This window comes from Argopecten irradians, chromosome 2 (genome assembly GCF_041381155.1).
Source record: "Argopecten irradians isolate NY chromosome 2, Ai_NY, whole genome shotgun sequence".
Classification (NCBI taxonomy): Eukaryota; Metazoa; Mollusca; class Bivalvia; order Pectinida; family Pectinidae; genus Argopecten; species Argopecten irradians.
In genome coordinates, this window is record NC_091135.1 from 39,676,751 (window position 1) to 39,692,683 (window position 15,933).

At 36.4% G+C, this 15,933-nt stretch overlaps 1 protein-coding gene across 2 annotated transcripts; it reads left to right on the forward strand.

Moving 5' to 3' along the window:
* The first annotated feature begins 12 nt into the window (after nucleotides 1-12).
* On the forward strand, nucleotides 13-12,897 carry LOC138315444 (cilia- and flagella-associated protein 90-like). 2 transcript variants are annotated; one of them, XM_069256481.1, is made up of 4 exons: nucleotides 14-227; nucleotides 2,614-2,634; nucleotides 7,115-7,234; nucleotides 12,034-12,897. In XM_069256481.1, the coding sequence occupies exons 1-4, from the start codon at nucleotides 75-77 to the stop codon at nucleotides 12,175-12,177; spliced, it is 438 nt and encodes a 145-aa protein (XP_069112582.1). In that variant the 5' UTR covers nucleotides 14-74; the 3' UTR covers nucleotides 12,178-12,897. The 2 variants fall into 2 exon arrangements, with proteins under 2 accessions (XP_069112583.1, XP_069112582.1); XM_069256482.1 differs by lacking the exon at nucleotides 2,614-2,634 and having other exon boundaries at nucleotides 13-227.
* Nucleotides 12,898-15,933: the final 3,036 nt, after the last annotated feature.

The following is a 15,933-nucleotide window of genomic DNA, read 5'->3' on the forward strand; positions in this document are numbered from 1 at the left end:
ATTTGCAGCGGGCACCTGACAACGGAAGTTGACATCGGCCATATTGGTTTACTCCAACCGAGAAAGACTTGAGGATGGCACAATCAACAGAACGTAAACTCGACGTCCAAACGGACACAAATCGTTTTACGCTCACAGGCAGATCATGTGAAATGTCGGCATACTCATTTATACCCCCGAAACGGGAAGATCCTCCAGAAAGAACTGTTTTCAATACCCCCAAAGACGTACGTACACAATGCTTGATCTGTTGATATAATTTCTATATCTATACTGTATATGATACGTTGTAGAACCCGTTTCCGGTTTTAACACAACGGTAAATTGATAATCTGAGACAGTAATGGTACTCAGTAGGCTAGCGCCCCACCTTTTTACTAATTCTTGTCTCCCATCCCAGTCCCCTCTCTCTGAATGTCCTCCTGATCTAGACCTCATAGCACATCTGTACTTACTCCAACAATGTTAGAGGTATTAGCACGACGAGACACTTTTGATCAGAATTTTCTCAATATCGATATCTAATATTATTGGATTAATCTGTACTCAGGATGTAAATAATTTAATTCTCATCTCAATTTTCATTAACCTGTAGAACAGTATGTAACTCATTTTTTTTCCTCTTCTTCCTAACTGACAGACTTCTTCCTAATGTCTCAGATTTTCTCTTGACACCACCTCTATTTTGGTCTTGATTTGAGTGTTTTCCCCAGTATTAGAAAGCCTCTAAGCTCTTTCCCATAGTCAAGACACGACTGTCTGCGACTAAGCATTAGTCTGATGCCCATGACTACTGGCAAGCGACCAGTTCTCACCAAGTACCAATTCCCGCCATCCCATATGAACTTGTATGATCACAGACGAATTGTGAGACAATATTTTAGTGGAAATCAGCATGGCAGTGTCTTCTATCAGAAGAAGACTTTATTGACTAAATTTGCGTGGAAATCGTACTGATACAAATGCAATGGCAAGAATTGTTACTCGGCGAGAACTGGTCGCAAGAACTGGTACTCAGCGAGAACTGGTCGCCTGCCAGTATTTTACAGCTGAACTATTGCATATTGTTATGAACTAGTCCGATTGGACTAGTGGGTCCCCATTCGATTAATATCGTTAAATGCTACAATTACAAGAGCGGTGGTTAATTGCATTTATCAATCACATTTTGAGTGCAGTCTTTATGAAATTATTTCAGTTTGGATGCATCTTTTGTGAGTATTTGTGTTCACGAAAGCATCCAGACTGTAATTTGGGTTAAAAATTGTAAACTGATCATATCAGAATTTGAAGTGCTTAAGCAAAGCGGCTGTATATTTAATTTGGACTAGTAAAATTTTGGGGTTTACTAGTCCAAATTACTAGCAGTGAAAAAAATTAATGTCACAGACTAGATACACCAGCTGCAAAAGATTAACGCTCAATATTAAGTGAGTAGGATGACTAGTTTGCCGATTGTCAGTACCTGGTACATAATATAATTGCGGATGTGTGCTGTTTGGTATCTTCATGAGATAGCACCAAAAAAAGCCCAGTGTTACATGGAGACACAATGCACCCAAGTATATGACAGCCTCCCAAATCATACAGGCAATCACACAAGCAACATATTGCATACAGAGAAGCCCATCTTGCTAAGCCCAACTACCAACCAATATCTTCTCCGGTAATAGTCTGTTAATAATTATAATATACCTCTTGACCTGCTGACAATTCCTCCCAACTTCCAAGTGTTTATAGTACACTAAGTGCTTCTTGACCTGGTATACTCTCCCTGACAACACTAGTTCCTGACCACTGAAACAACAAATCATAATCTCCTTTTCATGAATACCATGGCCACGTCCTTTGTCTGAGACTGACCTCATTTACTTTATCTAATGGCTTCTGACTTCTTTGCTTATTTTCTCTTACAGATATGTCACTAACCTTTTCCACTTCCTCCTACTTCTCATACATTACCTTTTTCTCATGACCTACTCTGCCACTTTCCCTGTGTGACCTCATATTGCCTCATTGTTCTACTCCTCCTGACCTTTTGACTTCCTCAATGGTCACCTACATCCTCTTGATCTCCTCTGTCTTACCTTCTCTTTTTTCCTGATTTTCCTCCTGACCTCCTGCCCTTTATCTTTCTCCATTTTACGTCCCTTTTTTCTGACCATCTTCCTCCTTGATACCTTCCTGTTCTGCTTTGTTGGACATTCTTTTCACCCTTAATCCCTTTTTCTGGCCTTTTGGTCTTCTCCTCGGGCCTCCAACCAACCTGTCTTTCCTGGTTTTCCTTACCCTTCTTTCTCTAGCTGACCTACATTTCCTCCAAACCTTTTCCTGACCTTCCCTAATTTGCTGACCCTAACCTCCTCCCCCAGACTGCCTCACCCTGCCATTTTACCCTTTCCACTAGATTGCTGTAATAAGAAATAATATTTTGAATATATTAACATTTTCCCATCAGTGTTATTTCATTTTTGCTGTCAAGTTTCCTGCCACTATTCTTCCTCATAGACAAGTTTTCAATTTACAAATCTGCACAAATGTAAATTGAAATGAAGAAATAATACATTTACCAGTAAATTAATGACTATTTTGATAATCTTGATACTTTTCCAGATGGCTATTGCTGTTGCAGAGGTAAAAACATATTATAGACAATATAGTGTTTTAGTGTGTGACATTATGATATGGCTTCTTAATTTGTTTCAACAATGAATTGTGTTGCTTAATTTGCATGTGCTTCATCTGCTTTAATGATTTTGCTTTGCATAAAAGTGTTGTACAATGGATACAAGAGTTGTTGAATATGTTATGGCCATTTTCAATTGTCTTTGCTTTCAATGCCTCCTTAGGTACATGGACTTCTCCATATTGAGTTTCAAATTTTAACTAGTGATACAGAGTTATTTTTTATCACAATTCAACTTGTTATATCCAGTATTGCATGATTTATTTCAAATTTGGTAGTCTTTTTTCAAACCTTTTATCAGTTGATATCATATAAAGCAAGAATTTCATCTTAAAGTGGAATTATGTTATAGATTTTTTGTCTTTTTGTATAACTTGAAACTTTTTGCCAAATATATACTATAAACATGGCACATCTCAAATATGTGTGTTATACTGCGGTACTCGTATTTGTGGTTCAGTTGACCATGTTTGGATCTTTTCCTGATAATCTATAGCAATAGAGAGTGCTCATGATAGTACAACTTCTCTAGCCAAGGTTTTCAGTAAAGTCTACGATACTGAAACCTTTGGCAGATGTCATGTCAAAACTGAAGTTCCAAGAGTACACTGTGCCACTGCTAAATCACCGCAGTAAATATGCCCCTTTCATTTACATAATAAGCAACAATGAAAAATCTTGTATCATTATTGTATGGATTGAAAAATGGCAGCGCCCTCTGAAATGCACATGTTGCAGATTCAAAATACCAAAAATTAACATGTTTGTGAGTCATTTGTTTGTTAGTTCGGACACCTGTTTTTGTGGTTCATGCTTCAGTGGCCAATTTTGTCAGGAGACTGCAGTTTATCTCTGCATAATTTGTTTAACTTTATGAAATGGAAACCAAGCACATTATTACTTTCCCAGTCTGTTCGGAGAGCAACATATCCATGTACTTCATTCAGCTGGTCTAAAACATTAAATAATTGACTAAATAGCAAATATGACTTTGCTAGGAGCTGTTATTGACAGGCATGGCACACCTAAATATACAAATGTAGGTCACTACTATCACTTCGGTACAGATTTGTTGACATATAAAACTGAGTTTTCATTGGTTGCCTGAACCTAGCCACATCCAATCAGAATTTGAAAGCAGAAACTTTAGTTTTGACACCAGATCCGCCAAGGGTTTTCAGGGAGAGTATGGTATGGAATACCCTTGACTAGCAAAGTTGATGATAATAGTGCTATACATATGTGTTATCAGTTATAATCACACATGTCACTTGATCAATAAACAAATAATATCTAGTTTTGATCAGAAAGCTTTGAATATATAATATTTATATAAATAACACCAATAGTATGATATAGGGCTTATAATTCTTATATAAACTACCGGTATATATCATTGTGTTCATCTGTGTTGTTAAGTAAACCACTTATGATTATACTGTTTCATGTTGTATAATAAAACAATTACTGTATGTAGTACTTTAGTACAAAGACTTTATTAAAATGAGTTCATAAAAGATAATATTTTTTCTTTTGGATCTGCCTTCAGTGAATTGCTAATTCCTTAATTTGTTGACCATATGGTTGCCCATCTTCATTAATTTGTCAGAGGTTACAGTATGGTCAAATTTTGTTGTCTTCACCCTAAGCTATTAAGATGAAAAGAGTGGCATCGTAGTAGTAAGACGAAAAGCTTGAAAGGAATGCTCTGAAAAAATTTGCTTGGCCAAGAGTAGTTTGATGGTAATGAAGAAACTAATTAATCAAAGTGAAATGTTTGGTTATATAGCATTCTTAAGCATCAGTAGTAATCATAAAGTACAAAAAGAAACTTTTTTTTACAGAACAAAGAAACTTCCATTCTATGATTTTAGTGTTCTAGGGGTTGTTACATATATTATATCATCTCAGTGGTAGATCTTTATGTAGGCGTTAAGTAATCATTACCTCAAAATAATCAAAAATCTGTAATGTGAAAAAATCTTATAATAAGCTTTTATATATATATATCTTATTTACTGGTATTTTACAAGATTTTTCTCTAGAATTTTTTTCTTTGAAATGAAAAACAAAAAATTGGGTCAGGAAGTGAGAGAAATTATAATGGTACCCGATCTTATATCATCTAAATTACGATCTGACATTTCATAGTACAAATGTACATGATTCTTTTGGTATAAGTTAATATTGTGTAGTGTATGAAATATCTTGTTTATAAAAATATCAACATGATAGAAAAAAACCACAAGCCATTATTTGCTCCTTGAATCTTATCAAAATGAAATCATGCATGTAAAGTGTGCACAGGCCATGGTATGTTTCTGTTTATTCAATCTTGCATGTTCCCTTTCAAATTCTGTTTTTTAATTTATATGCTGTTGAACGACTTTTGAGGTTTGGAAAAAACTATAAGAAGGGATATATCTATAGTGTTATGATAACGGTTGAAAATCAAATATGATTTTTATTCAATATTGAAACGAACTGATCAAGACTGATAAATCAGCTTTAATATCTCTTAAAGATACATGTTATGTTGAGTTCTTTTTTATTGGCTTTTATATTTTGCTGTTGTTGTGTGCATGCTAGTAACATATACACTATATAGGAGTTTCCTTTTCGTGAAATGTTTTAAAAAATCATCAGTCTTTTTGCAAACCAAAGCTAGCAAAAATTAAATCTTTGAGATGGGTTTGATAAAACCTCATGTGAAATGAATACAAAATACTTTTTTGATTTTTATCAAATGACTACAAATACCTACATGTACAAGTGGTTCAACGTCAAAATATGGTGCTTATGAAAATCGAGCAGAGGCAGCTGTTTTATCTCAATTACCGTTCTTTAATTCTAATGTCCTCACCTCATGGTTTCTTGATGTAACTTCGTTGTTTCTGTCATGATGTCACAATTAATGGAATTTCTGCCCAGCACAGTCAGTGAAAATCTGCAGGTTATGTTACACTAGTGACATCATCCAAATGGACAAAGTCATTGGATATCAGGTGGATTATGTGAGAGTTAAAATAAGATAGATAGGCTTAAATTGACATAAAAAAAGAAGTTGTATAATTATATATACATGCATTCTACATTGCACACAAGTAGGTTAATTCTGCATGTAATGTTTCACTGATATCTATCATCTTAACAGGAAAGGAACCTCAGACACATTGATGGTAGCCTAACCTTCTATAAGATGTTAATAAACCGTAGATTAGAATCACACAAATGATGGAATATCTATTAAGTTTGTTTTGATTTGTGTCCAATTAACCACCAAGGTTATTAAGTAAGGCTATGCTAGATTTAGGAGGTGGAGGAAAGCCAGAGTAAATACAGAAAAAAACTACCCAGAGTCCAACTCGATTTGCATTCTTCTGAGATTCTAGTATATAGATGGAAAGTTTCCAGAAACAGAAGAGCTAAAAATCAAGTGATCAAAACTTATGTCTTAAAAGTAGAAAAGTGCATATCGAGTTAAGCTCAGAGGTGGAGGGCTACGTTGAGACACTTCAACCATTAAGTCATCTCATACCCGTATGAAAAAAAGTGTTATACTGTTGCATGCAAGTCATATGAAATAATGTCAGGCAATCTAAAAATAATGAGTGATGGAATGGATTAAATAATAATTGACTCACAATTTACTGATTTTGGGGCTTTCAGTCATGAAAGCGCTAGAGATAATATATCATTGAGTTATGAGAGCGATGAATGGCATGGGAATTATAAGGAAATCAGAGGGAAGGCTGTTCTAGATATTGAATGATAGAGACAATGGAAGGAACTAAATGTATCAGTCATGAAGAGAAGATTCCTATTGAGCCACAGGTAAAATGGATTGAAGCTACAGGAATTACATGAGTTAAAGAGGAAAGAGTTACAAGAATTATATATGAGGGGACATTGAGTTATATTGAGTTACAGGTAAGATGGAAAGAATTAAGGTACAGGATTACAAGAGTGATTGAGGGAAAGTTACATTGAATAACAGGTAAAATGGAAAATTTATAATACAGGTAAAATGTGTCGAAGATACAGGAATTGAGAGTAATGGAGGGAAAATTTACAGGTAAAATGGATGGAAATTACAGGAGTTATAAGAGTGATGAAGAGAAAAGTTGCATTGGATTACAGGTAAAATGGATGGTAGATACAGAATCGATTTACTGAATAATTGAGAGAAGAATAGAATGGTTGAGAGAAGAGTTACATTGAGTCTTAAGAAAAATGGAGGGACATAAGTGAGAGTTATATGAGAGTGATAAAGACAACAGTATCATTATAACTTCTTTTGCAGCTTTATATATAAATTTGTTTTTTGAAATTTTCAATGGATATATATTTATATCTATAATTCACTATATTGAATTCAAGAGAATTATCCCTACAATTAAATTGTTTACATGGATTTTTTTTTATCAGGAAAGATACCCATATTCAACATATCAACGAATGTTCCGTAAAGAAAATGGATATAACAATAAGTTACACCGAGATGACAGAGAGCATGCTAAATCCCGGGGCCTAAAGGTTAATGAGGAGGTAGGTGACTAAATCACAGATACCTGACCTGAGGAAGATGTTTAGGTTTTCTTTCTCTTAAAGGTGATAAAAACAGATTTTAAATATGCTATTTTTGTGTTGATATTTGTTAATTGTGATGCACTTTATGATTTCCAACAAAAAATACAGGTTGTATTTGACATAAATTCAATAAAATGTGCTTGAAACGAAGTCCATAAACACCCTTGTCTAGAACGATCGCATCGCTTATCGCCCCTGATATCACCAGGTGGCCGTAGATTCGTGACGTCATCTGAGACCAACATACAGCTGTGACAAGAGCCAGGAAATTCAATGGGACAGTGTTGCAGTATTGGTGATTATAAATATATATAACAGTTGCGCTACGTGTAGTTGCTATATTGATAAGTGGAAATGTATCCGTATATATAGGATACAATCTATAACATACCCTGATATAATAAAAACGATCGTTTACTCATTCTAATCATTATATTCTGGGCTATAAAATTGTTATGTTCTTTAGGTCAAAAGTCATTTGACATCGTGTCCGTGTGTGTCAACTCAGGTTCGAGGAGGTTGCGGTTGACTTTTGTCTGTAAATTAAAACTCTAAACATACACTTTAAAGTTAATATCAACAAGAAGAAATAAAAGTTTACAAGAAAATGGACCAAAACAAAAATGACACTACATATGCTACATGTACATACATATAATGCATATTTATAAAAATAGACCCCGACATCCTTCATACCCTTTCTAAAACCCTATCATACCACGACAAACGTGCCCCTTTCCCGCCTCATGTATGTATGTACTACATACCTCTATTTCCTATTTGGAAATCCTTCAAAACACCGCACAGAAAGGATTAGGCTTATTTATTTTTTAAAGTTCTGTAATAAGTTTTACGGATTTATTCGACAAAATTTCGGGGCTTTCCGTGTACGAAAATAGAATAACATGTACAGTAGTAATAATGCACGCACGACCGATAAAAAAAGACGGGACAAAACATAGATACTAGATACAATGGCCAAATATGCATGACATGTACTCGTGGACAAGATATGCACGTTTAATAGTTCAACTAACACAGGGCCATGAAACAACCTATTTCTTATAAAAGACAAATCATTTACAAGACCGCTTCATTGTATTATCTAACCGTGCACAGTTTTGGGAAATTTCAAGAGTATACGAACAGTCCACAGGGATTTGAGAATTAGTTTGTATCAATATGGACACGCTAGATAGCCTATTGACCATTATGAGATGGTTTAGGGGTCTAGATAAAAAAAAATCGGTAAAAATCGTATTCTACATATACGCAAGTGTACTATGAAGAATATAACAGGAAATTAATGAGTACGCAAATTGCGGGCGAAATTGGCGAGCATACTATTTACAATGGCTGTGACGAGTTTTACGATGTATTATGATGATTTTAAAGCGTTCTTAACATTGTAATTTTTCGATCTTAAATTACCTGCATTTATATAATGATAATATTGTGAATGTCGTCATATCATTATGCAACCCTGCTCGATCTGAACATACCGGTTTCACACCATCAGCACATTGTTGTGTAACTCAAAGTACATGTACAAAGAAATGTAATAATGAATTAATTGTCTTGCTAAGACTTATACACATTTTTAGCCAACCATCATCAGATGGTGGGCTATTCAAATCACCCTGCGTCCGTGGTCCGTGGTCCGGCGTCCGTCGTCCGTCCGTAACAACAATGCTTGTTATCACTATTTCTTAAAAACTGCTGCAGGGATTTTGTTCAAACTTCACATGGAGGGTCCCCTTGGTCAATATTTGTGCCATTCAGATTTTGAGGCTGATCGGAAAAACAAGATAGCCGCCAGGCAGCCATCTTTGATTTTGCAGTTGAAGTTTATTATCGATATTTCTTGAGAACTACTGAAGGGATTATGTTCAAACTTCACATGGAGGTTACCCTTGGTCCCTAGTTGTGCCATACAGATTTTGAGGCTGATCGGAAAAACAAGATGGCCGCCAGGCAGCCATCTTTGATTTTGGCAGTTGAAGTTTGTTATCAATATTTCTTGAGAACGACTGAAGGGATTTTGTTCAAACTTCACATGGAGGGTACCCTTGGTCCCTAGTTGTGCCATACAGATTTTGAGGCTGATCGGAAAAAACAAGATGGCCGCCAGGCAGCCATCTTTGATTTTGGCAGTTGAAGTTTGTTATCGATATTTCTTGAGAACGACTGAAGGGATTTTGTTCAAACTTCACATGAAGGGTACCCTTGGTCCCTATTTGTGCCATACAGATTTTGCGGCTGATCGGAAAAACAAGATGGCCGCCAGGCAGCCATCTTTGATTTTGGCAGTTGAAGTTTGTTATCGATATTTCTTGAGAACTACTGAAGGAATTTTGTTCAAACTTCACATGGAGGTTACCCTTGGTCCCTATTTGTGCCATACAGATTTTGAGGCTGATAGGTAAAACAAGATGGCCGCCAGGCGGCCATCTTGGATTTTGATAGTTAAGGTTTGATATCCCCATTTCTCAAAAAGTGCTGAAGGGATCTTTCTCAAATTTAATATGTAGGTTCCCCTAGGGCCCATGTTGTGTATATTGCATTTTTGGACCAATCGGTAAACAAGATGGCCGTCAGGCCGCCATCTTGGATTTCGATAGTTAAAGTTTGTTATGGCTATTTCTCAGATAGTACTGAAGGGATCTATCTCAAATTTCATATGTAGGTTCCCATAGGGACCTCGTTGTGCATATTGCATTTTGAGACCGATCAGTTAACAAGATGGCCGCCAGGCAGCCATCTTGGATTTTGTTATTCAAAGTTTGTTATCGCTATTTCTCAGAAAGTACTGAAGGGATCTGTCTCAAAATTCATATGCAGGTTCCCCTAGGGCCCTAGTTGTGCATATTGTGATTTGGGACCGATCGGTCAACAAAATTGCTGCCAGGCAGCCATCTTTGATTTTTATATTCAAAGTTTGTTATCGCTATTTCTCAGAAAGTATTGAATGGATCTTTCTCGAATTTCACATGTAGGTTCCCCTAGGGCCCTAGTTGTGCATATTGTGATTTGGGACCAATTGATCAACAAGATGGCCGCCAAGGAGTCATCTTGGATTTTGATAGTTGAAGTTTGTTACTGCTATTTCTCAAAAGGTACTGAAGCGATCTGTCTCAAATTTGATATGTAGTATGTTTGAAAAAGTTTAAAAAGTAGAGAAAAGATCCATCTTTCCTTTGTCAGATATAGATCATTCTTTGGTGGGCGCCAAGATCCCTCTGGGATCTCCTGTTTTAAATACATGTAGTAGAATCTCTAAAAGGACGTATGAAAACTGTGCAGGAGGACCCTTTGTTTTTTCTTTTAATCATGCGCGTATGTTTGTAACAGATGATTTTTTTCATCAAAACGTAGGTCTAAGGAGGTGGGCCGCAATTATTGTCCATTTTCACTACAATCTTATTTTGCACATAAAATTACCAGTATGTATATCAAAACTCCCCGGTCAATTTTATGTGTAAACTATAAATTACATACATGCACAGTCGTATTACTCCAGGATGGACTGAATAGGAAAGTAGTACTTCGTGAAAAATGACCTTATGTTTAACCCCCACATGATACTCTACATGATATATGTACTCAACATTAATGACATCATCATTTACATATAGTGACAACATTTTATAGGTTATGACGTCAATAATGTGTCATTATGTAGGGGATAAACATGCTACCCAACAAGTCTGAATATAACATATTTTTCTCCGTGTGTAAGACCTAAGACCTGTGGCTAAAATCCACATGCATGTTGACAGTTCCGCGATCGGCACACCGGCTTCCGGTAGTTGATTGTCTCAGATGACGTCACAACTCATCGGAACTCAAGATTGATTTCATTAATTTTACTATTTAGAGACAAAATATAAGCAAATATCAAACTGATATATGTTTAAATAGGACATACAAATGTTTCTAGCGTATTATCTCGTTTTCCATGTCCCTTCTGTTTTTATCACCTTTAAATCATTCATCTCTGAAATTCCATAATTCGATATTCCAGTTTTTAGCTCACCATCGTCTGAGTCTTCCATCCGTCCTTCAACAATCAACTTCTTCTCCATAACCGCTGGTCGAAATTCAACAAAATTTGACTGGTAGCATCCTTATGGGTTACTGACTGAAAATTATACAAATGATGGGGCTGACCCCCCAAGGGCTTGAGGGGCCGGGTCAAAAGGGGTCAATTTGGCTATTTCAATATAAAGTCTTCTTCTCTGAAACTAAGCATGGGATATAGAACCCATAATGTAATGGTACCATCCTTAAAGGTTGGGGATTCAAAATTGTACAAATGATAGGGCTGACCCCCTGGGGGCCTAAGGGGCGGGGTCAATTTGGCTATTTCCACTTTAACAATTCTTCTCTGAAATTAAGTATGGGATAGCACCCATAATGCAATGGTAGCATCCCTATAGGGTGGGGATTCAAAATTGTACAAATGATGCGGCTGATCCCCCGGGGCCTGAGGGGTGGGGCTAAAAGGGGTCAATTTCGCTATTTCCATGTAAACAGAATTAGCCACACTGAATTGCCCTTTAATATATACCCAGTATTGTGTCTGCATGACCCCCTTTTTGTCAGAGGGTTGGGCCAAGATTTGAGTCTTTCAAGTCACAACTGCATGGTTTTTGAAATATCCAGATGGAAAGTGCTTGTCATATGGGCCTCTTGTTCAAACTGGTAGCAGTAATTAGGGACAGTTAAAATTATCTACTTCTCATATACTCTTTCAGGAGAAAACAAAAGCAGTAACCACGCTATCTTCCGGTGATTATGGACATCGTCTGGACTTACATGTAGATCATCCAACAAGAGAACATGTGAGAATCGGCCATGTGAAATCTGAGTTCTACAGGCGAGGAGGGATCACATCATGAAAAAGCTGCTTCCAAACTCAATCTCAGACATTCATTGGTTGTGCAATTCATTCATAGACATTGACTTACTTAAGACTATTATATATATAACAGTGTCAGCAGCATTATTTAAGCTTTTTGCGGGAGGTATACATACATTTTCATTTGTATTTTCAATGGAAGTTATGAAAGTAACATGTAAACATAAATGGATTGAAATAATCAACCGACCTGTAATTCTTGCATCAACCTATTTTAGAAATTCAGAAAAAGTTATTTTGGTTATTTAAATGATTTTCTGTTTTTAGTGTACCAGGTACATGTACTTTCAGTAATCAATTTACATTGTAATTAGTTTGTCTAACTCTTATATGCGAGGAATTTTTAGAATTACACATGGTTCTTTTGTAAATGATATAGGCATAAAAATCATGACAAAGTGATATATATAATTTAGATAAATCATAACTTTGTAATGAATAACAGTTACTATATTAACTAGCAACTTTAAAGTAAATAAATATAATCAATTTTTAAGGAAACAATTACCGTATAATTGCTCTATCCTGATCATGAAAGTGCAGAAGGGAATTTTAATAAGTAAAATGATGTTCACAAGTGTTTAAAAATTTCAACTCAAATACATATAATTTTATTTAGAGAATTACAATTATTCTCTGTATATTTTTTTGTGCTTTTCAAAGCAATCACTGTGATAATTAAAGTAAAATGTATCAATTGCTTCAGAGTTTGTCTTTGTTTACATTTCATATGGCACCAAATCAATGGAAGTGCAGTTCTATCCATATAAAGATGCTACACTGCTGACAAATGTTTTCCCCTCTATCAAAAACAGGAGAATTAAGATAAATTAGTATTTTTCTTCAGTTACAAAAGTTACTTACTGTACACCATTGAAAACCATTTATTCTCTGTTGGCGTTGGAGTATCTAGGGTACAAAAAGCTGATTTAACATGTCAAGCTACATTTGTTGTGACGAGAAATGATGCAAGTCGTGGAATAGCATGTTTACCAGTTTAAAGCAGAGATTTTTCTTTGATGATAAACCAGAAGTCTGTAACAGGGTCCATTATTGTAATTGTGTGTTATGGGTACATACAAATTGTTATGTCAGGTGTCAGATACATCTTTAGGAGAAATAATTTGTTTAGGAATGTGCTCGATGGTTTCTATATAAATGAAAATACCATTTTCAGAATGTTCGCATGTTTAGGATAGTTACACAGCAACTGCAATGATACACAACGATCATACTTATTGTAACGAGGATCAACGATTTATTCATTAAATAACAAAATTGAAAATTTTGTAGTCTTTGGGGCAACAAACCAAATATAGGACTTTGATTTGCTTTCTGAGAATTAGTGGTAACACAAACATACACTTCAGTTGTCAAAATCTCAGCTTGCCGTTTTCTTATTATTGCCATAACATATCTTATGTCAGAGGAGAATCTTCTAAGGAAATAGCTATAAGAAACTGGTCAAAATACAATATGGTCCTGTTGGCCATATTGTTATCTGATCATTACTAAATTGCAACTTTCATAGACATCATGGGATACCTTCATATGAAATATAATCCTCCAGTGCTATCTCAAACAAATTTCAACTCTCTAAGAAATAAGAGTGATGCCCTTCCGCCATTGGTAACATACAACACAATGACTGTTTGGTAAAATATCATCTCCTTAGACCAAAAGAAAATTTGTCTGTTTAGGGTTACATTGGCAAAAAAAATAGGGCCAGTAGGTTGACATGTTTTGTTTTTGTTTAGTGTCTTTCACTCTAAAAGAATGGCCAGAACCGGAGTTTGAGATTTTTTCTTTCGTAGAAAAGTGGAAAAAAATTAGGGTCGGTCGGGTAACCCTAAACAGACATATTTTTTTGTTTGGCCTTACATGGCCCAAGATGGAGACTAATGTCATTTCATCTGGTTTGACTGCAGCTGCCTGGGATGAAATGGTCTGATATCATGTTCCATAGTTCAAACAAGAACTACAAGAGACACAGTGCTTCTCTTCAAATAGCTTTGAGAAATTTATGAAGTTTTAGATGAATATTTACAAACAACAAGAGGCCAAATGGGTCTTAACGATCATCCGATCATCATTACAATACAAAAGTAAGTAATTATATTGTAGACTATTTTACCCCTGTGACCTTGAATGGCAGTCAAGGTCATTTATTTGAACAAACTTGGTAGCCCTTCATTTCAGCATTCTACAGGCCCAAGATAAGGTCTCTTAGTTATTCACAAGAATTTGTTAGCCTATTTGACCCCTGTGACCTTGAATAATAATCAATGTTATTCATTTGAAAAACTTGGTAGCCCTTCATCCCAGCAAGCTAAAGACCAAATATCGGTATCCTAGACTTTTGGGAAAGTCACTAAAACGGCCTAAACATGATGATATTAGGTCAAACTTCCTTTGTTTATAAAGACGTACCTCGTTTGTTAGGATCTTTTGACATTATACCACAATCCCTCCCCCTCCAGGTCAGAAGTATGAATCCATGTGGGGCAGTTGCCAGGTACTGACCATAGGCCAGTGGTTTTTTTCTCTGGACTTTGCTCCACATCCTTAACCTGGCATGTCTTTAACCGATTGACTGTTCAAACAACATTAAAGAAATTAAAGCAAAAGAATTAACTAAATAATAATTGTCATTTCATTTAGGCAAAGTAGGGATGCTTTTCTCCTCTATTTCAAAATTGTGCACATACCCTGGAGGTTTTCATGTTTGCCACTGAACAAAGAATTTATCTGCGAAATATGTTTACACAACTTGTTAACCCTGTCTATAAAGCCGCTAACCTGGTAAGGGACTAAGAAAAATAGTCTTTCCAGATACAGAGGTGGCTGCCAAAAGGCAAGTATAAAATGACTGTCGTGCTCTCTGGGACATCCTTTCATATTGATCATTCACAACCTCCAGATCATCTGTTAAAACTAGGGGACAGAGCCCCCCGGGACCCAGAAGCCAAAATTTATACAAGTTCTGTTCCCCTTCCCCTTCCCCAAAAGGATGTTTGTGGCTGATATTTTGGTTACAATCCATAGTTAAACTCTACGGACAAGTAGCGATTTAAAGGATTTACCTCTATTTCCCCTATTGGGCCCCTCACGCCCCTCATCCTGCCCACCCCGGGGGGTCAGAGCCAAAAATTTATACAAGTTCTGTTTCCCTTCCCCAGAGGATGCATTTGTGGCCAAATTAGGTTACAATCCATGCAGAACTCTATGACTAGTAGCGATTTTTAAAGGATTTACCTCTATTTCCCCTATTGGGGGCACAACACTGGCCCCCGCCCCTCCTGCCCCCGGGGGTCAGAGCCAAAATTTATACAAGTTCTGTTCCCCTTCCCCCAAGATGTTTGTGTGGCCAAATTTGGTTAACAATCCCATACAGAAACTCTATGACTAGTAGCGATTTTAAAGGATTTACCTCTATTTCCCCTATTGGGCCCCCCACCTGGGGGGCCCCTCCTGCCCCTGGGGGGCCAGAGCCAAAATTTATACAAGATTTTTCTGTTCCCCCTTCCCCCAGAGGATGTTTGTGGCCAAATTTGGTCCCACAATCCATGCACAGAACTCTATGACAAGTAGCGATTTATAGGATTACCTTCTATTTCCCCTATTGGGCCCCCGCCCCTGCCTGCCCCCGTGGGGGCTTCAGAGCCAAAACTTAATATACAAGTTCTGTTCCCCTTCCCCCAAGGATGGTTTTGTGGCCAAATTTGGTTACAATTTA